Genomic DNA, 26,607 nt, shown 5'->3' on the forward strand with positions numbered 1-26,607 from the left:
TAGAACCTCGAGGGTCTGCACACTGGAGCCACCCACTTTGCGTCCAGGTCTTGTCCTCATCATGGACACAGACGACCTGTGATTTTCAATGCGCTTCAAACCCCCTTTCTGTCTCAACAGGAAGAAGTGGACTCTTCCTTTCTCAACAGCTTCTCTGGTGTTGTCCTGAGAGGTTGTGATCGTTAAGTATGGACTCCTTTCCAGTGCCGTGGGGCATTTTATAACCTGCAGTTTACAGCAGCAGAACGTGGAGAGGCAGTAACATGGCTCTGGGCGGACTTCACTCTGGGAAGGGCCCTCACAGGCCGCTTGGTCCCACCCACCTCTGCTCGGCCCCGAGAGCGGGCAGGCCCCGGAGAGGGCAAGGCCGGAGCAGCACGTGCCCACCCATGAGGGGCCTGCATCCCTGGAGGCCCCCCACAGCTTGCAGGGCCCACGTGGGTGGGCGGAGGGGGTCCCCAGAGCCCAGCCTGCCTTCCCTGTCACCTCACTCTGCACAGACGCGACACACAGAATTTTAATGGGCTGCTTGAGTGACACCCATCAAAGCGACGCGCGAATGGTGGCGCCCAGAGAGCTGCTAAGTGCCGGGAAGCAGGTGACGGGCCTGCTGCCCCGGGGACACACGTGTCACCTGCCCTCCCGCCTGCTCCCCGCTCCCGGAACCTGCCTCGCCCTGCGGGGCGTGGGCACTCCGTCTTGCCCTCCAGGCCGAGGCCTGCTGCAGTCAGTGCTCGCCAGCACCCACCTGCTCTGCTTCTTCCGCCGGGTCAGCAGCTGCGGCGCGCACAAGGAGCCCCATTGTTCTCCAGGGCCCGGGGACAGCCCTTCTCCAGACGCGCACCCTCGCCCCTCGCCCCTCGCCGAGCGCAGGCCCGTCACGGGGCCGGAAGGTTCCGCCTGCAGCAGGGGACCTCCCGCCAGGGGCTCTGGGGTGGCGGTGAGCAAACGGCAGGGAACCTGCCTGACCACCCCGCCTGCCGCTCACGCTCCCACTGCTGCGGCTCTAGGCTGGCCCAGCATGTGTGGGAGGTGTCCTTGCGAGCCTGAGGGTCGGCACCCCACCCCGCACGTGGGAGAGGAGCGTGGCGGCCCCGTGGCCCCCCTTTCCCGAGGAGCCGCTTACCCACGGTCTCGGGACGGCCCGACAGGGACATGCGGTGTCGTCCCAGCCTGTCCTGACTGGGGCTCAGGCCGGCTGCCGACAGTGGTCTCCAGCTCTGAGTGCAGACAGGCTGCGGGCACCTGTGGGCCAGAGTGGCTGCGGGTGGGCAGACCGTAGCTCCGAGTGCCCCTCTTCTGGCCCATGTCTGCCAGGGCCACCTGCAGCCAAGGGAGGCCCATGGTGTGCTGAACATGGCCCTCAGCCTCCTGGCTGTGAAGAAAGGAAGCCCTCATGTCTCCCTCATACCCCTCACTGCCCACACCTGGGGCACCTGCTCCCCAAAGAGCTGCTCCTGGACATGGTGCCGGCACGCCCTGTCCTCTAGGCCTGTGAAGAGTGGAGACGCTCTTAACGTTGAGGACCAAGGATCAGAAAAGCCGCCCTCAGGTGGCCTGCGTTGCAGAGCACACAGCCACCACGGGGTGGGCATCGCGCTGCAGGACAGACGCAAGTGGGGCCAGGCTGCTCCTGTGGGAGATGCTTGCTGACCGTTGGGGGCGCAGAGGGGCCCCCCAGGTGCTGTGGTCAGTCACCCAGGGTCACGGGCAGCACACACAGGGAGGAAAGGTGACCGAAAGCAGGTTTCAGCGGCCACAGCCGCCCCAGGGCTCCGAAGCAGCTGAAACCTCACAGCCGCCTCGGAACTGTGACAGTTACTTAGGAGAGGTGTTAAGTGTGGCAGGCAAGGATCCTTCACATGACAGCGCCCTCCATAGGGTGAGCAGGAAGCCCACTAGCCTCACGGTTAGGAGTGGGAGACAGCGAAGGCACCTCCCCGGGACGCGGAGCTGCAGGTCTCCAGGCAGAGCAGCCGTCCTCTGCCACTGCTGCCAAGGAAGGGCCGCTTCACACCTGGGACACATCCTGGGGACGCTCCTCTGTCCCGAGGCCACACCTCCTTTGAAGGGGCAGAAGGAGGGGGCTGGGGGTCGCAGGTCAGCCGGGAGACGAAGGGGCTGGAGCAGCAGGCGGGACCCCTGAGGAGCACAGTTCAAAAGCGAAGGGCAGCCTTGCTGTGCAGTGTCCAGCCGGGGGGTGGGCCGCACTGTGGCTGGCCCGACACTGAGCCCTCCACCCGCCCTTCCCACCCACCCTTCCCCAGACGGGACCCCTGCCAACACCGCCGTCCATTCAGCACGCCCTGCGCAACACACGACTCACAACACCTCCCTTCTTGGTTGAGGCAAAATATAAAATGAGACCAGGTAAAAAGCACAAGGGAGGCCACATAGAACCTGAGGGAAACCTCTCCCACTGGTGTTTACAAGCAACTGCCAGCTGCCGCACATCATGGGGACACGCGTGTCTGTCGTTCCCGCCTAGATGGGGCACCAGGTGGCTGCGAGCCTGTCCAGTGAAGAAAGGAAGCCCTCATGTCTCCCTCATACCCCTCCCACAGGCCCCGCGTTGCGTGGGGCCTTGCCAAGGTCCGCTGACCCCTCCAGCTACTGGAACCGCCTGCAAAGATGGCCTGTCCTCGGGGAGCCTGGGCCACCCTCAGGCCCCGGAGGTACTAACGCTGCTGCCCAAATGTGCAGCCACTCCTGCTCGCCCCCACTCTCCCCACTGCCCTGAGCTGGGCCTGGCCTCCAGTCCACTGCCCCCCCACCCCCAGGACCCCATCTGCCCAGGAATCCTCCAGAGCTGGTGTGAGTTGGGCAGGCCTTCTGGGACAGGAGCCTCCTAGTTACTTCTCACATCTGTGAAGATTTCAGCCAGAGCTTGGATGGTGAATTTGAAAGAGCTGGTTAAAGGCTTCACGCTTTAAATAAAATAATTTAGAATTGCATGCTCCCAGTTAGGAAGCATTTAGCAAATTGCCAGCCTGTGCCTCACAGACGTCCTTGGGCGCTGCAGGGAACAGGAAGTGACCCGTGTGACCTGCGCGGTGACCCTCCTCCTGCTGCACTTGGTCACAGTGCTGGTTAATTCTCGGTTGCTGTGGCAACCAGACTTAAGAGCCCCAGGTGTCCCCTGCTGCTCTGGTCCACGCAGGTGTCACCAGCCAGCCCCAAACAAGACCCACAGTAATGGCCTTGGCTGGCTTTGCAGGCTTGGGGTAAGCACAGGAATGCTTCCTGTCACCGGAAATGAGACTTGGCAACAGAGATTTCGCAGGATTAATATATTCCAAACATTTAACATATATCAGGCTGGAGAGTACGGTGCCTTACTGTTTCTTTGTCTTTTGTTTCCTGTGCATGAGAATTAGCTGGGGCTCGTCTCAGAGAGCGTGTCAGACTCCTCTCGAGAGGCAGGCGGTGCTACAGCGGGGCCCCTGGACACGAGGGCGAGCTCTGAGCCACCTCCGGCCTGGGCAGGCCAGGTCCGCTGGCCACGCGCAGACGCCGCCCTGAACACGGCTGGAGGAGGTCAGGGCAGACCCACTGTGTCCGCTTCACAGGACAGCTGCAAGTCACCGTCCTGGGGCTGTGGTGCTGAGTCTGAACAAAGTATTCAGGTGTAACTCTAAACACAAAACTTCTTCCACAACAAAGCAAGAGATGTGTTTTTCAGAGTGATGGCCTCCGTGAGGAGGTGGACGCAGGCTGACGGACGCCTCTGACAGTGTTCCCACTCGGGCAGTGCAGGTGCCGCCAGAGGCAGGAGTGAGGCGTGAGCAGAGCCCGCCCTGAGTGTGCGTTGCCACAGCCCCCCATGCAGAGCGCAGCCGCGTGGAGACTCGCGGGAAGGAGGGCAGGACCCAGGGCAGACGCCGCGTTCTCTGTGCAGCGGGGGGCTCTGTCCAGTTCAGGGATCGGGTGGGATAGAGGGCACCGCCCAGGACCGCCTGTTCCCACACCAAAGCACCTGCTGCCACCCACACACCCTGACCTTTTCTAGCGGAGGTCTCCATTGGTGTTATGACAAAACGGCTGATTCTGGCACACTCCGAAGGGAAAGAGAGGAAGAGAGCTATCCCGTTACTGAAGATGAGCCAAACGTTCAGTGTTGGCTGTCCCAAATGTGGGCCCTGAACCAAGTGGGAGTGGTGGGGGCGGGAGGGGAGGCACAACAGTGTTTATGGTGAAAGCCCGGTCCTTACCTCACTGTCCAGTGTGATGGACCAGGGTGAGACCCACTCCCTCCATCCTGGACGGTGCTTTTCACCAAGTTAAGGCCTGAGATGCATGGATGTATCAATAACAGACCACCATGCAAGCCTCCAGACAAAGCCACACATGCACACTCGGAGCACAGGAAGGAGGGGCCCAGCCACGGAGGGTCCGGGAGGCCCGCGGCTGGAGGGCTGCCTGCAGGACGGGGCCCAGCTTCTGTGCTTTCATCCCTGGGTCCCGCTGCTGCTCTTGAAGGAGATCAAACAGCTCTTCCTCAGATGAAAGGAGATTCCTCACCGTCAAAAAGGACAGAACCCGAGACACAGCACAGAGGGCATAGGCAGAAGGGCACTGAGCTTACTGGGCACTGATGCAGTGCCAAGTGCCTGGCAGGGTCCCAGTGACCCCTGCCCCCAGCCCCAGCCTCGGGCACAGAGGAGGAGGTAGCCAGGCAAGGAGCTCTCTGCGCCTGTGGCTGGGTGTCTGGAAGCTCAGACCTTGAGATCGTCCCAGCCCCACCCTGCCTGCTTGACACCACCCCAGAAGGCCCTCATGTAAGGACTGTCCCCAGGGAGGATGGCCCGTCTGTGGGGTCCAGGCATCCCTGGGCCAGCACCTCCTGCCAGGAGGCAGTCCCAGGAGCAGGCCAACCTTGGGACTGGCTGAAGATGGGTACTACTTGGTGGCTGGACACCCTGCTACCTTCTAGCCCTGAAGACCTGCACCCTCCCAAATCCCAGGATGCTGGGCCCTACCCCAAACCCAGGTGGGGCCTGAACCTTGCCTGCACCCCACCTTCGCCTCCTCCTTGCTGAGACTCTGAGACTCATCCCAGGGCGTGAAGCCCCTCATATCAGGTGGAGACACTCCTCCAGCCTGGACAGCCACCAACAGGGCTTTTAGAAGCTCTTGTGGATGACCCGGACCCAGCTCATGTCCACTCACCTTTGATTTCACTTATTAAAGCTAACTTACTAAAACTAACATATTCATCCTTTACAGAAAGCAAAAATGTTTAGTGAAGATAACTCGGAACCAGAAAAAAGCAGGAAGCGACCTGCTCACCCAGAGGTAAATCTGGTTAACTCCTTGGTCATAGATTTCAAAACAGTTTCTAGAGGCAAGATGGAATACAGGACACACTACTTAACATGGCATAAACATGGCCTTGCACGCTGAATAGCACTGTGGTGAGTGAACCCTACTGTGGAGTAACCAGAGCAGAGGCAGCGTGTATGTAACCAGCTCCCCACCTGAGCCTCTGACTCCCTAACAGTGGGGCGCCCTCCCCTGCCTTCTGGTCCTGCTGCGGGAGCCCGGGGGGCAGGCCACCAGAGGCGCACGACGTGCTCCAAAGGGGCGGCCACCAGCCTGCCCAGTCCTGAGAAAACAGCAGACAAGCCCAATTGAGTCTCCAGTCCAGCTACAGTGTCCAGGGCTGGCTCAGTAAGTTGTCCATGGAGGGGCTGGGCGGAGGGCTCTGGGGACTCTGAACAGACTGGGAAGCCACATCAGATCTTTTTGAGGCCGTGCTGACACTTTTCATCAGGATGAGCTGCCTGGAGAGGGTGGACTTGGGGGCTCTGCCTCAGCCGCCCCCCAACACTGCGTGGCTGGGGCTGTGGCCCATCCCACTGCCGACTGGGCCAGTGCTCGGGGGCTCTGCCTGCAGGTTGTTCCACCCAGCGCTCCACCCGGGTCCAGCCCAAGACCCAGCCTTTGTGCAGAGCCCGAGGAGGCTCCCGAGCTCCGGAGACCGCACAGCAAGCACAGCTGCTCCACAGACACTCAGGACACGAGGACTCGGGGTTCTCGACAAGACGCGCAAGCACACCACCAGCCCGGCTTGAGCCAGGTGCCTGGAGCCCCACTGAGGCTCCTGTCCAGGGAGCTGCCCGCTGCTGCCTGTGACTGCTCAGAGGACCTGAGCCCCATGCCCCCTGCAGGCTCAGAGCCGAGACGCACTCCAGCGGGAACCAGGCAGACACACTGTGGAGAGGGTTTTGGCACCCACCAAAGACCTACGTCAGGGGTAGTAGGGGTGCAGGCTGCAGTGGGCTGGAGGAGCCCCTGGGGAGAGCAGTCCCTGCCGAGGCCCACGCGGGTCCGTGGACACCACGCAGGTTTCACCCCTGAATCCAGTCTGTCTTCTGAATGCTCAAAAGACAGCCGTTGACGCTGAAGCCAAATGGAAAACCGGGTCAAGCGGACATGAACCGGAGACGAGCCAGCATTCCATGATCAGTGCAGAATCCTGGGTTAAGGAGGCGGCCCCTCCCCGGTAAGCGGAGGACACGGCCGCCAGTCCTGCTAGACGCACTGGGAGCTGCTCACGGGAGGGAACTGTGCCGGCATTGGTCTCTGTTCAGCGGGCCCACCCGGACAAGAGCTGCTGTCATGACAGCAACAAAGCACGGCGTCCGCGTTTAAAATTGCTGTTTCAAAATATCAAAGCTTTCACAAAAGGAGCCGGCACACAGCTGCTGCCCCAGGCCGACCTAACAATGTCCCTCCCTGTTACCGCGCTGGTAGAGGGCAGGCTTGCCGACGCTGTGTTCCTCTCGCGCCTGACGACGGGGCATGGGAGCCGGGACACTCCAGGGACGTGCTCCGGACTCGGGCCGCGGTGGTGCTGAGACCAGGGCCTTCTCTGTGGGCTGCGGTGGGCTCGCTGAGACCAGGGTCTTTGCTGGCTCCTCAGAGCCTTTCAGGCTCAGGACACAGGCATGTCCCTGGCACGGGAGCAGCGCTGGAGCGATGGGAATGAAGCCTGCCTGTGGACCTCGCCTCAGGTGACAATTAATGCTGAGGAAACAGACAAGGACCATCTCTCCAGCTGCTTTTAGCTGTTCTGTGCAAATGTGATCAAGTAAAGGGCTTCTTAAAAATCACCCTGAGGATGCACTCCAGGACACCCCCAGGAAGAAGGCAGTGGGGACATGCTGCGCCTCTGGCCTCACCCCAGCACAGCGAGGCACCTGCTCCCGGACCACAAGGGCCCTGGGATGAACAGGACGCCGAGTCCATCAGTGGTACCTGCTCGGACAGAGCGTCCACCTGCCCACCACCCCAATCCAAGGCCTTGAAAGTCCGCACTCCAAATGGTAATGGTGGGCAAGCAGAAGCCTCTGTGGACTGAGGGGCGCTGACAGGTTCTCACATGTCCCGTCACTAAGAAATAAGCAGTGTCGGGAGGGGCTGAGCCGCTGTGCTGGCGAGTGTGGAAAAGCTGCTGAGTGAAGCGTGATCAGAGACGAAAAACAAAGCAAAGGAAGAGGCAGCCAGGGAGCGCCCTGGCCGTCAGCGGTTAGGACTCTGGGCTTTCACTGCCCGAGTTCAATCCCCGCTTGGGGAAATGACATCCCACAAGCTGTGTGGACCCCGCCAAAGAAAGTTATTAGAGAAAATTATTACACTTCACTATCAGCTCAGCACTCAACAATATTTACATAGTTGCAGTGTAAAGACCAAATATTAACTTAACGACACTTGTGACGGCTGACCTGAGACAGAGGAAGAGCGTTAGGGAGGTGGGAGAAGAGCAGCGGGAAGTGCACGGATGACGTCCAGAGGTGACGCAGCAGGAGCGGCCGACGGAAACCCGACCGGGTAAACCCGAGCGAAACACGACCAGATAAACCCAAAGGAAACCCAACAGAAACACGACTGGATAAACCCAATGGAAACCAGACCGGATAAACCGACAGAAACACGACCGGATAAACCCAATGGAAACCCAACAGGCAGAACTGCTTGGGGAGACGGAGTCACCCCGAGAACAGGACGGGGTGAGCGCAGGAAAAACCACGGTGAGCTGTTTGTATTACAGGTTGTGTAATACGTCTTGCATTTCTAACCCACTCACACACCTAACTTAAAAAGTAATGAAAGGAACCATCTCCAGGCCATATTCTCTGGTTGTAGTGTAATACAATCAGAAACTGACCAACCAGAGATAGCCTACAAAGCCTTAAGCGTCTGGAGTTTCTGACGCGCTTTAAACAGCACCTGGGCTAAAGAGGCAGCAACACCTAAAGGTTATGAAACTGCGTGTGGGCACCTTGTCGGGGACACCGGGCCTCAGCCCACAGGGGCCTGAGACCAGTCACAGGGGGGTGACCACCTGTCTCCATGCTTTCATTTCAGGTAAGAAGAATGGACAAATAATGAGTTAATCAACTCAAGATCTTAGAAAATACTAAATTCTTTCCTCTCAGGAGGAAGTGACCTATAAAAAGTAAAATTTAATGAGCCAGAACACATTTAAAAAAATCTGATAAATAAAACCAGTTCTTTGAAAGGAGGCACATGGCTACTGTGCAGTGGGAGGGCGGGGGGCCACACAGGCTCTGATTGTCGCAGGAGAGTCGCATGGGGCTGGACCTGGGGGCAAGGGGAGGGCAGCTGGTCAGCAAGCAGACCGGGGCTCCAAGACCAGCCTCGGGCCTCTAGGAACCAGGTGCTGACGAGTCTGCCTTGACAGCCTGGGCGCTGGCACCCAGGAGCCTTCCGCCCACCGCGATGCTCATCATCAGCTATACTGTGAACTGAAAAGGAAACACTGGCCCAACATCTACACGACTGAATAAAAGTACGAGGCAATTTAGAAGATTCCAGACAAAAGCCCTCAAACTCAGGGTTTCTTCAGTATTCTAAAATTCTGCTTATTCTGTTTTAGAAACAAACGGGTAACGAGATATGATGGGAGAAATTCAGAACAACTAAAGCCTCAATAATCACGTAAACAAGAAAAAAGTCTTCAAAATATATTTTCTTCTCAGTTCCACTAAGTGACGGTCACCGGATTCTGCCAAGTGAGAAAAGAGAAAGGCGGGACCAGACACGGCCGTGCGGGGATGCCAGCGAGCCGTGTCCACGCTTGTGCGCAGAGCTGAGCGGGCCCCAGGTGAGGACGGAGGTCAGGCAGGTGCTGAACGTGGGGAGGCGCCTTTGGTTCCCCCACCCCAGCCCCTCCCCTGGGCAGCGGGTCTCCTGCACTGTGCTTCCTATGGCCAGGAGTGGACAGAGAGGAGAGAGCAAGGCCCAGAGCACCCTGAGGAGGCTCAGGCCAGAGGGGCAGGCGGGCGCTGGGACCCCAGCGAGGAGGGCCCCTTCCCGGCCACGCATGGTGAGGACACAGTGGCGCCTCCTGCCTCCCTCTGGGATCCACCACCACCTCTGGGTCCATGGCGGCCTCGAGTCACCTGACCCAGGCTGCCTTTCCAAGGACACGACCAGACACGAGGCCAGAACCACACAGCCCAGCAGCACCCACATCTCTAGGAGGTCGGAGGACTGGGATGGGGGAGGCAGGGCTCCCTGGAAGGGCGAGCTCATGGCAGGGTGTCCTTGGTTGCCTCTGATCATGGGAATTTAATCACAAGAAACTGCTTTCTGGGACACAGGGCTGATGTGAGGGCCAGGCAAAGCTCGACCTGGCTGGCAAGGGTCTGGAAACGCTTTGGTGGCCTTGCTGTGGCCACAGCAGCTCTGAACTCGAGGCTGGCTAATAGCTTCCTGCAGGCAGGCTCCACTCCAGCACTGAAGGGTTTTAATAAAAACTTCTGATTGAGCCAGTAAAGCCCTCATTAAGCTGTTTTTAAAGCATGAATTTAAGAGAGGCAAGGGTCACAGGGAGCATTTAATTTGCAACGGCTGGTGGGAGGTACTGCTGTGACAGGGAACGGGGGTCAAGCATCCAGGCCACGTAAACATGTGGCTGCCCTGACCAGCCTGGAGGCAGACCTAACACGCGGGAGTGAGGGCGGGCGCTGCTCTGCATCAGAGACCCGGCGGCAGGTGACCCAACTCGGCCGGTCCACAGCCCAGGCTCCCTGCCAGACCCCTGCCCACCCCGCTACGGCCTCCTGCACAGCCCACTCGTGTTTATTTTAAACATTGTGATTCATCAACTGAGGCGCCACCTGGAGGATCCGCTGTGCTCTCAGCTCACATGCACAACATGTGGCACAACTCACGTGGGTCACCCCCATCGGCTCCGTCGTGGGAAACACACTAGCTTAAACCTTTGTTCTCCAGTAAAACCTGTTCTCTTATGCTGTGACCTACTACAAGTTGATAAAATATGCCTTTGTAAACAAAGATGAAAACATTTTCTCTCTCTACTTGATCCTGCCAGAATTCGCTTTCCAGCTGGCTCTCCTGTGGACTTCATGGCTTATTGCAACTGGATTTTAACTAGTTACACGAAGCATTGTTTTGTTTCCAAACTGTTTATGCCCTGCATCTCCCTGCTGCACGGTGACTCTGTCAGTGGTGCTGGTGGCATTGCTCGGGTCCTGTTGTCTCTTATGGCACCCACTGTGTAGCCTGGCCGCCAATAGAACTGATGATCACTAAACATCTTGGGGAAACAGATCACATTTAGGACTCATAAAATAATTGTGATAGTGTGATTCCCAGGCATGGGAAGAAGCAACAAGGGAAAACATTTCCTGGATCATATGGTAAGTAATAAGATGGAGGATCCAGAGAATCTTTAATTATCAATGGGGCCTAACCCAGAACTTAGCAACTGGAGCAGCATATCAACAGGAACTTTTGCCTGACTCAGGATGACTTGGTCATGTAATGTCTCCCAAATATTGGTCGAATTCCAGATCAAGAGGAGGAAACTGAGAAATGGAGTATTTCCTGCCAGATCAGTAAACAAAGGCTGTCACAGTCCTCACCAATTGCACCCCTCCAACATGACCTGGTGAGCCCCGAGGACATTCAGGATGTGGAAACTCGGGACACCGGCGCCAAGAGCTGAGATGCCCATCAAGGAATGATTCGGTGAGTGCAGATTCATGCATCTTCCCACAGAGAAGCACTGAACTCAGCATATCTGGTTTTCTTTAATTTACAATAATCTTTTGACATTCAGACTCAGTTCAGTTCACTTAATTGTGTCCGACTCTTTGCGACCCCATGAATCGCAGCATGCCAGGCTTCCCTGTCCATCACCAACTCCTGGAGCTTACTCAAATTCATATCCATCAAGTCAGTGATGCCATCCAACCATTTCATCTTCTGTCATCCATCCTCTTCTCCTCCCGCCTTCAATCTTTCCCAGCATCAGGATCTTTTCTAAGGAATCAGTTCCCATCAGGTGCCCAAAGTATTGGGAGTTTCAGCTTCAGCATCAGTCCTTCCGATAAATATTCAGGACTGATTTCCTTTAGGATTGACTGGTTTGATGTCCTTGCAGTCCAAGGGACTCTCAAAAGTCTTCTCCAACACCACAGTTCAAAAGCATCAATTCTTCTGTGCTCAGTTTTCTTTATGGTCCAACTCTCACATCCATACATGACTACTGGAAAAACCATAGCTCTGACTAGATGGACCTTTGTTGGCGAAGTAAAGTCTCTGCTTTTTAATATGCTGTCTAGGTTGGTCATAGCTTTTCTTCCAGGGAGCGTCTTTTAATTTTATGGCTGCAGTCACCATTTGCAGTGATTTTGAAGCCCCCCCAAAATAAAGTCAGCCACTGTTTCCACATCTATTTGCCATGAAGTGATGGGACCGGATGCTGTGATCTTCATTTTCTGAATGCTGAGTTTTAAGCCAACTTTTTTGCTTTCCTCTTTCACTTGCACCAAGGTTCCTCTTCACTCTCTGCCATAAGGGTGGTATCATCTGCATATCTGAGGTTATTGATATTTCTCCCAGCAATCTTCATTCCAGCTTGTGCTTCCTCCAGCCCAGTGTTTCTCATGATGTACTCTGCAAATAAGTTAAATAAGCAGGGTGACAATATACAGCCTGGATGTACTCCTTTCCCTATTTGGAACCAGTCCATTGTTTCATGTCCAGTTCTAACTGTTGCTTCTTGACTTGCATACAGATTTCTTAGGAGGCAGGTAAGGTGTTCTGGTTTTCCCATCTCTTGAAGGATTTTCCACTGTTTGTGGTGATCCACACAGTCAAAGGCTTTGATGTAATCAATAAAGCAGATGTTTTTCTGGAACTCTCTTGCTTTTTCTATGATCCAACAGAGGTTGGCAATTTGATCTCTGGTTCCTCTACCTTTTCTAAATTCAGCTTGAACGTCTGGAAGTTCTTGGTTCACGTACTGTTGAAGCCTGGGTTGGAGAATTTTGAATGTTACTTTGCTAGCGGATAAGATGAGTGCAATTGTGCGGTAGTTTGAACATTCTTGGGCATTGCCTTTCTTTGGGATTGGAATGAAAACTGACCTTTTCCAGTCCTGTGGCCACTGCTGAGTTTTCCAAATTTGCTGGCATATTGACTGTAGCACTTTCACAGCATCACCTTTTAGGATTTGAAATAGCTCAACTGGAATTCCATCACCTCCACTAGCTTTGTTTGTAGTGATGCTTCCTAAGGCCCACTTGACTTTGCATTTCAGGACGTCAGGCTCTAGGTGAGTGATCACACCATCTTGGTTATCTGGGTCATTAGGGTCTTCTTTGTATAGTTCTGTGTATTCTTGCCACCTTTTCTTAATATCTTCTGCTTCTGTCAGGCCCATACCATTTCTGTCCTTTATTGAGCCCATCTTTGCATGAAATGTTCCCTTTGGTATCTCTAATTTTCTTGAAGAGATCTCTAGTCTTTCCTATTCTGTTGTTTTCCTCTACTTCTTTGCATTGATCACTAAGGAAGGCTTCCTTATCTCTCCTTGCTGTTCTTTGGAACTCTGCATTCAGATGGGCATATCTTTCCTTTTCTCCTTTGCCTTTAGCTTCTCTCCTCTTCTCAGCTATACTACCAGCCCTTTGTTGCAAAACTTCTACATAAGCTGGCTACTGCCTCGCCCCCTTGGAGGAGTTCTCTCAGGGTTACTATAGAGATGCTGCCTCCTGGGCCTAAGTCCTCAAAACTCCTCCTGATACAACATAACCCCCAACTTTGAGGTTGTGACTCTTTTAGGTCCACATCTTCAGGTTCGTTAGTGTTTTCCTCAGGTGTGTCCGCTCTGCAGCAGGCCCATTTCTGTGGGCTGTGTGTGTCTCCAGTAATCTTTCATGGTGTCAGACACTGTGTGTAGAGAAACAGCAGCTACTGAGGTAAAAATAATCTCCCAGAAACACACGCCCTCCGTGGGCTGTGGGATGGGGTGTGGTCTGTGCCGCCCTGAGGACTGCAGGCTGCCCGGCGTCTCGGCATGGCTGCCGCACCACTGGTCAGCTTGCACTTGACCTCCTGCTCCCCGTGAACTTCGGTCCTGTCCCTGCTTCTCCATCCTGCCCTCGTAGAGTCCTGGGATGGGCGCTGGGTACTGGTGCTCTGGCTCCAAGTACACTTTCCTAGGGATACAACGTCCACCGTCAACTCCTCAGACCTACCTGCAATTCACACCGAGTCGCTCCACAGAGGAGGGTCCTGCCCCAGCCTACTTGTCACGGGCGTCCTCCTGGGAAGATGCCTGAGTCCTTTTGCTGTAAACCTCCTTGCGCTGCAGCTTTGAACCTGTGCACTCACCTGGCTGTGCTAGGGCTTGGCTGCGGCACACGGGGCCTTTGTGCGGCTCCCGGGCTCTAGTTGCAGTCAGTTCCGTTCAGTCGCGTCCGACTCTGTGACCCCATGGATTGCAGCACGCCAGGCCGCCTTGTCCATCACCAACTCCTGGAGTTTGCTCAGACTCATGTCCATTGAGTCAGTGACGCCATCCAATCATCTCATCCTCTGTCATCCCCTTCTCCTGCCTTCAGTCTCTCCAGCATCAGGGTCTTTCCCAGTGAGTCAGCCACATCAGGTGGCCAAAGGATTGGAGCTTCAGGTTCAGCATCAGTCCTTCCAGTTGCATGGGCTTCAATGCCCCGAGGCATGTGGGATCTTAGTTTCCCAACCAGGAATCAAACCCATGTCCCATGCATTGGGAAACAGATTCTTTACCCCTGGACCACCAGGAAAGCCCCTGTCCTGTGTTTTAGAGCAGGCGAGGAAGAAATGCAGGGCTCATGTCCTGGGTGTGGATGGTTCCCCTCCTGCCACCCCTGCCCCTGGACTGCGCCTCCACAAATAGTGCCCCCTGGCCCCTGCATCTGCCCCCCGAGGTGCAAGGCCCTTGGGGCCCCCTGTTTCCCTCTCCAAAGGCTGGGCTCTGCTCCTCAGTCCAGGCCCCTGGCCTGGTGGTTCCTCCTCCATTCACTCCTGACCCCGCCCCCTGTATCCAGCCCTACCCATGAGCTTTTATTCCAGACATTGTATTTTCTTCCCCTGCAGCCTTGGTCCTTCATCCCCATTTGCTCCAGATCCTGCTGTGGGTAAGGGTGTGATGCCCCTGGGAGAGCGCGGATGTTGTTTCAACCATGCAGGTGGCCCCCGGCGGTCCATGCTGGCTGGGCAGCCTCGTGTCCCCTGTACACACGTGTGTAGGCCTGGGGTCAGCAGGACTGGCCTGAGTGCACAGGAGAATCTGCGGCTCCTCCTCCGGCTCCCCCCCACCCCCAGCTCCTCCTGGATCCTCAGAGCCAAGGAGGACGGGCTTCCCTCAAAGGACTGCATGCCCACGCCAGCCTTCAAGAAGCGCTCACACTCATGGTGACCCCACCCCCGCCTCCACCCTCACCCAGGGCCTCTGTCCAGCACCGGCCACGCCCCACTTCTTCCCTTGGGAGTGCACTGGACAGAACCCAAAGGGAACCCACACAGAACTGAAGACAGATGCTGTGCACTGCTTTGTCCCAGTAACGGCTGCGAGACAGTCCAGGAAGCCCATCTGCAGTCCCTGCTCAAGGCCACAAGTTCCAGGTCACCTGTCATGCTCATCGCAGGTGGCCCGGCTCTGCTGGTGAGGGAGTGACCTTCGAGGAGTGAAGCTAATGACACTGACCTCTGACAGGCCAGACCCCATGATGTGGGTGGCCCTGGATGCCGCAGGAGAGGCCAGTGAGGGAGGTCACCACCCCCCAATCCCAGTGCAGGAGGTCACTGCCTCCCCCCCAGTGCAGGACTCAGGGCCACAGGGAGCCCCTGCTTCTGCTCCCAAGCTCAGAGGACTGGGGTCCAGACCGGCCACACACCCTGAGCCCTGCATTTCTGCTAGCTCTGGAGCGCATGGGGTGCTACCCGCAGAGCTTGGGCAGGACCCACAGTCTTCCGGCAGAAACCCAGGAAGACCCAAGCCCATGGGGCCCCAGGAATCCTGCACCTTCTGGGGCTTCCCTGTGCACGCCGGGGAGTGGGGGCCGGCCTGCAGGGCACCATGGCCCTCCAGTCACCAGCAGGAACACCAGTGCTGACGTCCTGGATGCCCACTGGGTGCCCACAGCCAGCACGGGAGGCGTGACGGGTGGAGGCACGAGGCAGCATCTGGCCTCATCTGGTGGAGACCGCGGGTGAGGACGCAGGCCTGAGGCAGCTGGTGCAGCCACGGGAGACGAGACCCGTTGGCGCAAATTGCCGACACCCGGATTATGTGACTGCCACTTACCAAAGGAGTACCTGAAAGACAAGAGGAGAACTGTCACCAAACAGCTTCTAATTTATGCATCGCTTTACCTGCTAAAGAAAGACTGACCCATGTCTCCAAACAGAATGGGCACAAGTCACATTACTGAGCCACAAGGAAGAAGGGCCCTCAGGTGGCAGAGCAGAGCGGAAGCTAGAGGGAGAGCAGAGGTCTGAGTGCAGGTGAGGTGAGGGGAGACCTGCCCTTGTTTACTGAACCTGGGGCACACCTTAGATGTCACCGACAGGAGGTTCTTCTTACCGGCCCCACCGCAGTCGCACTGCAGGGCTGTGCCCACAGCAGGGGATGAGTAAGTATGTTTGAAAAAGTACGGTAATGCTCTTCACCCCTGAACAACCTGGCGCCAGGCGGGCTGTTACTTCTGCAGTGGAGTGGTTTTTCTTAGAGGTTTGGTGAGAAGCCTGTGTAGACGTGGGCTCACGCAATTCTGATCCCAGTTCAAAGGTCACCTGTACTTGGTTTCACTGCACTGATTTCCTTTAAGCACCGTGAAAATGTCCTACCCCAGAATCTTTCATTTCAAATGACACCCCATTACACTGAGCACAGATGATTAGAAAAGCAGCCCTAAGGGGGAGGACGTGTCAGATACGCCTTCCCTGAGGGAGTTGGGGCCCTGGGGAGCACACACGTGTGTGTGCTCCCAGGAAGGAGCCCCACGATGTAACGTGAGTGGACCCAGGACACTCCTCACACCGTGAATCCTCTCCCCAGGTCAACATGACGCCAGCACGCAGACCCCGGGATAAAGGGCACAACTGTCCGGCTCAGCGAGTGCCCGTGAGTGAGAGGACCAGGCACTGGCCTTGGCTGCACCACGGACAAGCCACACGCCTGCTCGGTGGTGGCAGCCGGACGCGGAGGCCACAGGTGTCCCCATCCGTGTGAAGCACAGACAGGACACGGAGGGTGCCGAGGGTGAGTGGGGACACAGGCTGAGGAAACGTTTTAGAGGTAGATGGTGGCTGTTCTTGCACAAGTTAAATAGTTACACTTTGTGGTACGTAAATAGAGACGCTTTAAGACAAACATTTGTTCAAAGAAGTATTGACACGTGAAAGGACAGGGAGTCCGAGATTTGCAAGCCCCCAGTGAGGGGAGGGCAGGTCCGAGGGACCCCGAGCGCCTGTTTCCTGCACCAGGCATCTTTCCCCGAGAAGGCAGGATGCAGACCCCATCGGCCCGGCAACCAGGCATGCAGTGAGGCCAGGGGCCCTTCCTCACGGAGTTGGGGTGCTCATCCATCCAACCCGAGAGAGGCTGGCTTCCCACAGGGAACACTGCTTGGAGGAGGAAGACAGGAAACGGCTTGAGCTCTCTACTGAGCAGAAGCCTGAGTTTCCACAGTAAACCCTTTACAACAGCCAGTCACACGCTGCCTGATGCAAGAAGTAAGTTCTCCCAATAAGTGACCTTGGTGAGCAGAGGAGAGGAAGGGGCTGACTGTTCGAACCTCACTGAGTAGACACTGCCGGTGTCCCTCAGAACCAGCTGGAGGAGCCTGGGAGCTGACAGGGCAGCTGGCCGGCCCGGCCCCCGGCCACAGCCTGACCACGAGAGCAGCGTCCCTCTGTGGACTCGATGACGGGCCTCTGCTGAGAGCATTAGGAAATGCCTTCTTGTATCTGCTCCTATTCTGAATTTTAACTCTCAAGGCTGCCTGATACAAGATTTTTAAATATAGGTAGTTACATCTAATTACGTGAAAAGCTAAAAGGAATTCATTAGACTTTTACAGCTTTTACTGTATTTTTAACAGCTGGAACTTATGTTAGAAGAGGTGGCCGTTCACAGAACCAGTTTGGGGGATGTCTATTGTTCTGGTTTTTAAAGAAACTCATGTGCACCCTGTTCTAAGAGATTCAGATTTTGCTCCCAAATGGTTTGTGTTAGCGCCTTACCTTCAACTGTCTGTTAGAGACAACAGGGCCGCTGCCACCGAAGGCGGCCCACAGCTCCCTGACCACTCATCTCCACAGGAAGGAAGGCAGAGAACCAAGGTGGGGGGAGTACCCCCGCTTCTGTGTATGCAGCCCTTGGCCTTGAGTCACCCAGAGGCCTTTGCACCAGGTGGCTGGAACACTGAACCAGGTTCCTGGTGATGTTTCACTTTGTAGGAGGGCATCGGGGATAAATATCTTATCTGCTCTCCCCTGGCTGGTGGCGGGGGGCGAGGGGGAGCAGCGTTGAATCTGCATAACTCTTCCACTTCCTGCCTGTTGCTGAGGAGCACTTTTCCACTCAGGAAGCAGGTGGACGGGAATTTCTAATAAAGCAGGTTCTTTCAGGCTGAGCCTGTGAGTGCCCCTGGAGACAGCTGAACAGAAGCAGTGCCGGACGGGAAGGCCAGAGGAGCTAAAGCAGCGGCGTGGCCATGCAGCCAGTGGGTGACAGCCCCTCCTCCCCAAGTTGAGGAACACAGGAACCACCATGGCACAGAAGGCCACGTCCAGCACTGTCGGTGGGAGCAGAGAAGGCCTGTGTCACATCCGATGACCACGGGCAGTGGGGAGCCACCATTCCCGCAAGGCCTGGGGTGTCCCCATGGGAACAGGGCCCTGCTGCATAGGCATGCGGTGGGGATGGCACTGCGCTGCTGCCCAGACCTCGAAAAACCATAGCATCAAATCCACTTCTCCACATCAAATCCATCTATACCGGGGCCACAGGCAGGAGAGCCTGGACATCTTGGCGTCTCAGGCCAAGATAAAGTTTTCCTCCTCAGCGGCCACGATGCAGGGGTCCCTCTGCACCTCTGCGGCCCTCAGGCACCAGCTCCCAGCCCTTTGAAGTCGATCCTCTGTCCCTTCTGCCAGGGGCGAGTGCCAAGGCAGCTTCCTCTGCAGGAAGGGACCCCCGGAGCACCCAACCTTGCTCCAAGTTTCCAGAGATAATCCTTTCTTCCTTGTGGGGGCTGGGAAGGTGGGGAGAGGGGAAGGCGGCCACAAGCCACCCTTAAGCACAACAAAGAAGCCCTTCAGGATTCCTGCCACGGGCCAAGCACAGATAACAGAACCAGAAACCCAGCCTCTGGGGGAGCTGACACTAACCGAGGAGCCTGGGGCCGAAGGGACAACTTGGGCTTCCTGTGCGTCTGAGCAGGACAGCGCCGGGCCGGTCAGTCCCTGCGAGTCACTTGCATTTTACGCAGCAGTAGTCCCTGCACTCTGGCTCTGTATCTCTTCAGTGTCCCTGATCCCCAGGACGCTCAACTCCCCCCATCGCACAGTCCTCCAGCACAGGAGGCGGGCAACGCGGTCTCAGGTGCGGCCGTGACACTCCCAACAGAATCAAAGTCACTCCCGAAGCAGGAGGCTCCTGGGTTTGGGCTGAATGCGACCAGCAGTGCCCCCACAGCCTAAGAAAAAGGGTGGTCTTTTCTGAACTCATGTAAGAAGACAGTTTGCTCACTCGCTCCTGCTGCCAGGAGGCCTTTAGGCTCAGCGTAACGCCCCTGAGGCCCCAAGTGCCTGCCTCCCTGGTGCCCCGTGCGCCCTCTTACCAGATCTGTCCCACGTTGACCAGGGACATGTAGAGGACCCAGAGCGCAGCCATGAGGACCATATTGGCGCAGCCGGAGACCAGGATGAACGAGGAGATGCCCAGCCCGAGGAGGGCCAGGGCGTCCAGGTTGGCATCCATCTGAGACCAGTCCAGCAGCCAGAGCACGGTGGGGGCGTAGCTCAGGGCGTCCCAGCTGACGCGCCCTCCGAAGTGCCGCTGCACACTTTGTAGGTACAGCCTGCAGGGCAGCAGTCCCCTGTCTCCGATCAGCTGCTTGTTCTGATGGAAGGCCACCAAGAATGCCACAACTGGAAGGGAGAAAAGAGAGAGCAGTGTGAGCAGGAGCCCAGCCATCTGCGGACACTTCCCGGACGTGCGGGGCTCGGCCACGGGAGGAGACTGGGCAGGGTCTGAGCAGGGGTTTGGAATCAAAGTGTGGACTCGAGGGGTCTGAGTGTTTCACAAGTCTCTGGGGGAGAAAGTAGAAGATCTGACCCGGAAAAGTCATAGGGCACAGGTATATGTACACATACCTGTGTGTGCTGCACCTGCTTATACACGATGTATGTGTGCATATACAACACACACGCATCTATGTGAAATATGCGACTGGCTGCATAAAACGGTTAGGTAACCATCCCAGAATGAACTTCGCCTAAAGAAAATTTACAATAAAACACTTATGTCAGAAACGTAGAAAGGCGTCAAATCTAAACTTCTACTCTAAGAAATCAGAAAAAAGAGCAGATTACATGTAAAACAAGCATCAGAAAAGACATTTTTAAAAAGAGGTGACATCAATGAAATTGGGAACAGGAAAAGGAAAAACCAAAAGTTGGTTCTTTGATAAGATGAATATAATTGATAGAACTCTAATCAGAATAACCAAGAAAAGGAGAGAAGACAGCAATACCAGGGATGAGAAAAGGGACACCGCTAGAGATTTCACAGACATAAAAAGATAAAACAGTAATACTACAAATCTAAGATCATAAATTTGACAACTTAGATGAAACAGACCAATTACTTGAAATACATAAACTACCAAAACTCACAAAAGGAGACATAAAGATAATACATCACAACCAACCAATTTCATCTCAGAAATGCAAGGCTGGTTCAACTCTCAAAGGGCAACCAATGTAATCACCATACTAACAAACTAAATAAGAAAACCATATGATAGTATCAACAGACACACAAAAAAAGTACATGAAGGAATTTATTCATTCATGATAAAAATTTTTTTTTAGCAAACTAGGAATAGAAGGGTACTTCATTAATCTGTAAATGGTGGCTACAAAATACCTACACCCAAGTTCATACTTTGAGATTAATGGCAATACTTTTCCCCAAAGCCTTGAAACAAAGCAAGACTATCTCTTCTCTAATTACTCCTATTAACACTGCATAGGAAATTCTAGCTAGGACGATGAGGCAAGTATAAAAAATAAGAGTTATATAGATTAGAAAGGAAGGAATGAAACTATTTCTATTAATAGACTGCCTCTGTAAAAAATTCCCAAAAATCAACCAAAATTGAAAAGAAGAAAAAAAAGCCCTCATAGCACTAATAAGTGAGTTTATGAAAGTCACAGAATACAAGATCGACAAACAAAAGTCAACTGTATTACTATATACCAACAATGAACTATTATAATCTGAATTTTAAAAAAATTACAACAGCCACCAAACACAGTGTCTAGACTAAAAACACTGACAAAATATACACAGAATCTGTATGTGGAAAACTACAAAACATGATGAAAGAAATCGAAGGAGATCGAAATAAATATAAAGATTCACTGCGTTCATGAATTGGAAGAGTCAGCATTATTAAAAAGTCATTTCTCCCCAATTTGATCTACAGATTCAATGCAATCTCAATCAAAGCATCCAGTAAACTTTTCCATAGACACTGACAAACTGATCCTAAAATGTGTATGTAAAAGCAAAGGAACTAGAATAGCCAAAATAATTCTGATAATGAGCAAAGTTCGAGGACTTATTTTACTCAACTTCAAGACTTACTACAGAGCTACGGTCATCAAGACAGTGTGGTATTAGCCAAAGTATAGACACATAAACCAATGGAAGAGAGTACAGAACCCAGAAGTAGACCTACACAAAGACAGTCAACTGACTTTTGACAAGGATGCAAAGGCAGTTTAATGGAGAAAGACAGTCTTTCCAACAGGTGGTGCTGGAATAACTGGCCATCATATGCCAAAAAAAAAAAAAAAAATGAACCTTGACATATAACTCACATCTTATACAAAAATTTATTCAAAAAGGACCAGAGACCTAAGTGTAAGACATAATAGTATAGAACTTCCAAAAGAAAATGTAGAAGAAAATGGATGTGACTTGGGTTCGGTGATGAGTTTTAGATAGAACAATCAAACCACGATCCATGAAAGAAAAAACCAGTAAACTCTACCAAATGAGAAACTTTTGCTCTGTAAAAGATATTTTTAAGAGAATGAAAAGACAAGTCGCAGATTGGGAAACATACCAGTAGCTCACATATCTGATGAAAGACTTGCGTCCAGAATACTCAAAGTGCCATTAAAACTCAATAAGAAAACAGATGACCCAGGTTTTAGAAGGGCAAAAGATCTGAGCAGACGCTAAAAGTCATCTGCTTCATACAGAGGATCCACAGATGGCAAATAAACACATGAAAAGATGCTCAATATCATTTGTTGCTGGGGAAAGGCCAATTAAAACCACAATGCAATATCATCACACACCTATCATAACAGCCAAAATCCGAGAAACTGAAAATATCAAATGCTCCAGAGGATTCAGAACAAGGGGAACTCTCATTCCCTGCTGGTGGGACACACACAGTATGGTCACTCTAGAGGACAGTTTGGCAGCTTCTCATAAAGTTAAACAGATTTACCATAGAACCCAGCAATTATACTCCTAGGTATTCACCCAAGTGAACTGAAAACTCAGATTTACACAAAAGCCTACATGTCCATAATTGCTAAAACTGGAAACAACATAGATGTTCCTCAGTGTTGGAATAGGTAAACAAACTGTGGTGCGTTCATAAAACGGGTTGACATCCAGAGGGAACATCAATGGAATGTTGATTCACTCAACAGCATGGAAGGACCTCCAGGCCGTGTCGTTGAGTAAAGGAAGCAGACCCAAAGGCTCCTGGGAAAGGTGGGCCCCGGGGCCGAACACAGCCAGGGCGCGCCAGGTGTGGGTGTGGGGAGCAGTTGGTAATGCGCCCCGGGGACTCTGAAGGGATGGCACTGTTCTGTCCAGTCCTGGGGTGATGGACGACTATGTATCTGTCAAAACCCATAAAACTGTACATCACAAAATAGGAACCTTATCTAAACTATCAAAACAACCTAGCCAGGACTCCAGGGGATGCCGGGCTAGAGTGCAGACCAGGACACGTGAGCGCAACTCTGCTGCTAACGTACAACACGGCCACGCGGTGTGGTGAGGGCTGGCCTAATTAACTTTGGGAATTGTTCTGAGTAAAACTGTGAAATGTAAGGTCAAAGACAAAGGGCTCCGCAGAGAAACACCAGAGTCTAAGTGGGTAGGCTCAGACGTGAGACTCCTGCCCTCATTCTGGATGAATTCCTCTGGCCGCCCCCAGGCTGCAGACTCCAGGCCCGTGTCTGTGCAGACACCCCGATAGGCCCCACATGCACCCCGTGGGGACCACCAACCTGCTGCAACCCCCCCCAGCTCAGGCCAGAGCCTGAAGCTAAACAAGGATCCAGTGGAGAAGCTGAGCTACTCCCTGGCCCCAAGAGGGCTCTCCCCAGACCCACAGCCTGTCCAGTCACTGGAGGACCCCAGACGAGCCCAGCCTGAGGGGCACCCACCAAACACAGGGCCAGGCCTGCTCAGAATGTCAAGGTCACGAAGAGCGGGGAAGCCCAGAGATGCTGCAGCCCCGAGGGGACAGAGGAACTGTGATGGTGTCATGGTGTGGGGACCCGACGGGAAGGGGCGTCGGGGGGAGGCTGGGTCGAGGCCGTGGCTTGGTCGCCCATGTTTCCAGCGTGAGTGTGACAGATGCCACGAGAACGAGCAGACGTCTTGAGAAGCCGCCAGGGGCTCGGGGTCTGGCAACCTGCTTTGTGGCGACAGCTTTTCTGTAAATGTGAGGCTTCCCCACACCTGAGGTATGGACGCCGTCCTGGCTTGTGAGGAGCTCTGGCCCCTGTGTGGGCACGTGTGGTGGTCACGGACAGCTCCGCGGGTCCCAGCCTAGTCCTTGTGCCCCAGGCTGCAGCAGCTGGACGAGGAGAAGAGTGAGCTGAGGTCCTGCACGCCTGGCCTGAAGGCCAACATCGAGCGCCTGGAGGAGGTGAGCTGCCCCCCAGCTCCACAAGGGCTAACTGTGGACCACTGGGACCTGAGACAGGGCTGCCAAGATGGGGGAGCCGCCAGGTCGGTAACGGGCCTGTGGGGGGCATGGCTGGCCACGGGGTGTACCTGCCAGCAGGAGCAGACTGGTGACCTGGGAGCCAGGACAGGCGGAGCCTGGCCCTCCCTTTGCTAGAAGGTGTGAGGCGCTGCCCAGTTCCTGGGGTCCTTGGGCCTGGAGAGTCACGCCTAGATTAGGGGCCTCGCGGGTGGGCAGTCTCTGACCTGAGTGTCACACCCAGGGGCTGGGGTGCCGAGTGCGGGGGGTCGGGGGGGGGAGGACACAGTTGGAAAAGCATCTTGTGGTGGCACAGAGCAATGACAGAGACTGAAAAAACTCAAGGGAAGTTTATGGAGCAGGAGCCGCTCCCAGAAGACAGAGGTCAGAGGTGTTAAACACCGTCCCGCTGCAGGAGCTCCCAGGAGATGCACAGACAGGCAAGATAACAGCATTAAGCACCCCGTCGGGTGTGCAGAGGGTGAGGAAGCTTAAGGCCCATCACTCAGTCTTCTGGTGGGTTACACTCAACATCAGGTGGAAGGTGTGGACCCGATGGCCTTGTGGGAAGTTCCTGGGACTTAAGAGATGCTGAAGTTGCTGGCAGTCCCCAGGAGACCTGCAGCCTCCAGAAGAGACTAACCCAGGGTGCTGCCTACTTGCCAGCCGTCTCAACCAGGGACCCACATTGCTGAAGATGGTAAACTGGTTCCTTAGGACGGCTGACAAACTCCAACCCTACTCCATAGTGAGAAAAGGTAGGCGGAGAAAAACTCATGTGTCAAAGCAACTCACTCTGCGCTCAGCGCCAGGCTTAAACTATCTGCCTGACCCAGCGGTTCAGGATGGTTTCCTTCTGAACTGAACTGAGGGTCCTCGCGGAGATTAAAGCCAGCCAGGCTCCCTGGAGGCAGAACTGGGTCTATAAGCTGCGCTCTCTGCCCGAGGAGCCAGCGGGCTTTTCCCACTGTTAACGGCGCCGGTTTAAAGGTCTATTAAAGCCTCGCAGATTAACATTGTCTTGACTTCATCTTTCCCTAAGTGACAGCTCAAACGTTTAGAATGCCTGTTTAATCCCGTGGAGGATAGAGCATAGCAGCAAGAACAATTTTTTACAGTAACTTAGAGCAGTCGAGAACAGATGAGAGTCGTGGCTGAGTTCCCGCCGCCCTCGGACCGGGGCCCCGGGTGCCCACTCCGGGTTGGCAGAAGGTCGCCGGGCAGAGAGCGGCGCGCGCGCCCCCTTCGAAGGCGTGTGCGGAAGCAACTCGGAAATGACGCGGGGACGCCGGGTGCCCAGCGCCCTCCGGACCTGCTGGGACCGGGCTGCCCACGGGCCCGGGTCACTCTGCCGGTGGCCGCCCCCAGCCCCGCCGGCCCCGCGCTGCCACGTTCGTTCGCAAAGCTCAGTTTGGCGTCGGGCGCCACTGCTGGTCTCGGGGGTTTGCGCCCCTCCACGCGTTGGGGCCGGGCGGGGCGCACACACACGCTGGTGGTCTCCGGGCGCCCAGCCGTACTCTGGGGGGCGGCCCGGTGGGCGAGGCCGGCGTGGGGCGCGCGGCTCTCCACGTGCTCACGCCTGGCTCGGGCCGCGCCCCGCAGGTGAGCCCGCACTTACTGCCCCGGTACCAAAGCTGCGGGGCCGCAGTCACCGCCTCACCGGCTCTGGTCCGCGCGGGATCGGCGGGGGGACCCCGGGGCTCGGCCGCGAACACGCCTCGGGGGCGCCCTGGGCGTGGCGGACGGGGCGCGCGCGGAGGGGCCACACTAGGGGCCTGGCCCCGTGGACTCACAATAAACGAAAGCGAGGGCCCTCAGGAGCACGATCCTTGTCAGCCAGAAAGTGCCCACGCGGAGGCGGGCTGGGCGGCCCTTGAGGTCGCGCTCCTGCCCCGGCGGAGCCTCGGGCTCCGGGTCCCCAGCCCCGGCCTTGCGTCTCCTCAGTGACTCCCCAGGCGCCGCCATCGCTGGGCCAGCATGGCGCATGCGCGGGGGCGCCGCGAGCCCCGCCCCGCCGCGAGGCCCCGCCCACACATGAGGCCAGGCCCGCCGGCCCCGGGCGAGCGCCTGGCCGGTTGCCGCGCACCGCCCCCCAGGCCCAGCAGCGAGAGCGCGTGGGAGCCTGGAGGGCCGCGCCCCGCCCCCCGCCCTTTCATTCACTGCCTCGGCCACTCCCCTGCCTAGGCGCCCGCCCTCCGGGACCCTCACGGTAGAGAGGGCGGAAAGGCACTTCAGAAGCAAATGCAACGTGAAAGAGGTGATTGGAAAGCACAAATCTTATCGCAGACCTGGTCCGCGTCCACAGTGGCTGGGATGTGGGCAACGGAGGCCGCCGGTGGGTCCTACGCTCCCTCCGCGGGCTCTGGCAGTGTGCGGACGGCTGGGGCAGCCGCTTCGCCCCAGCGCTCCGAAGGTGTGTACGGGTATCGCACAGGCGTCTCCTGCCCAGCGCTCCATCTCTGCTGTCTGAGGAGGGCGCTGCGGGGACGCTGACACAACTAGTGAGGGACAGTGTGGGCTGCGGATCGCCCTAAATCTCAGACCCTCCAGCTTCCTTGTCCTTCCCCCGCCCCCCAAGCCCACAGCGTCTCTGCAGTGGACAGCAAAGCCCACTTAGACAGTCAGCGCTCCCACTGGCCCTCCAGCCACAGGAGACAGTGGTGGGCTGAGAATTCAGAGGAAGGAAGAACTTACTGACCAATGAATGACCCAAGCGTCACCCCAGTGAGGACACCAGCAATGCTACCTTCTGAGGACATAGGAGAGGTGCCTCTCAGCAGGTGGAGTTGCAGGCATTCCTCAAAGCAAAGAAGAGGTGTGCGAAAGGGCAGGCATAGAGCCTTTGGGGTTACTGAGTAAACTGTGGAGCACCTGAAAGGAAATGATTGAGACAGGTGTGGGTTTTTCTTATTCATTTGTTAGAGCTCTTTACGTATTAAAGATCCTCTTTAGGGCTTCCCTGGTGGCCCAGATGGTAAAGAATCTGCCTGCAATGCAGGAGGCTGGGTTTGATCCCTGGGTTGGAAAG

At 55.5% G+C, this 26,607-nt stretch overlaps 2 protein-coding genes across 4 annotated transcripts in view; one reads left to right on the forward strand and one right to left on the reverse strand.

Moving 5' to 3' along the window:
- Window positions 1-25,595, reverse strand: part of LMF1 (lipase maturation factor 1) — a 51,096-nt gene extending 25,501 nt beyond the window's left edge. For all 3 annotated transcript variants that reach the window (XM_043915800.1, XM_043915801.1, XM_043915798.1), the window contains exons 1-3: window positions 25,373-25,595; window positions 19,170-19,479; window positions 15,629-15,639 (exon numbers count right to left, since the gene is read on the reverse strand). In XM_043915800.1, the coding sequence (XP_043771735.1) occupies window positions 15,629-15,639; window positions 19,170-19,479; window positions 25,373-25,565 (514 nt within the window). In that variant the 5' untranslated portion in view covers window positions 25,566-25,595. The remainder of the gene's footprint in view (window positions 1-15,628; window positions 15,640-19,169; window positions 19,480-25,372) is intronic.
- LOC122702228 lies at window positions 12-1,540 on the forward strand. Its single transcript, XM_043915803.1, has 2 exons — window positions 12-1,378; window positions 1,412-1,540. The coding sequence occupies exon 1, from the start codon at window positions 521-523 to the stop codon at window positions 1,280-1,282; it is 762 nt and encodes a 253-aa protein (XP_043771738.1). The 5' UTR covers window positions 12-520; the 3' UTR covers window positions 1,283-1,378; window positions 1,412-1,540.
- Window positions 25,596-26,607: the final 1,012 nt, after the last annotated feature.

The sequence above is a fragment of the Cervus elaphus genome, chromosome 10 (assembly GCF_910594005.1).
Source record: "Cervus elaphus chromosome 10, mCerEla1.1, whole genome shotgun sequence".
NCBI classification, from domain to species: Eukaryota; Metazoa; Chordata; class Mammalia; order Artiodactyla; family Cervidae; genus Cervus; species Cervus elaphus.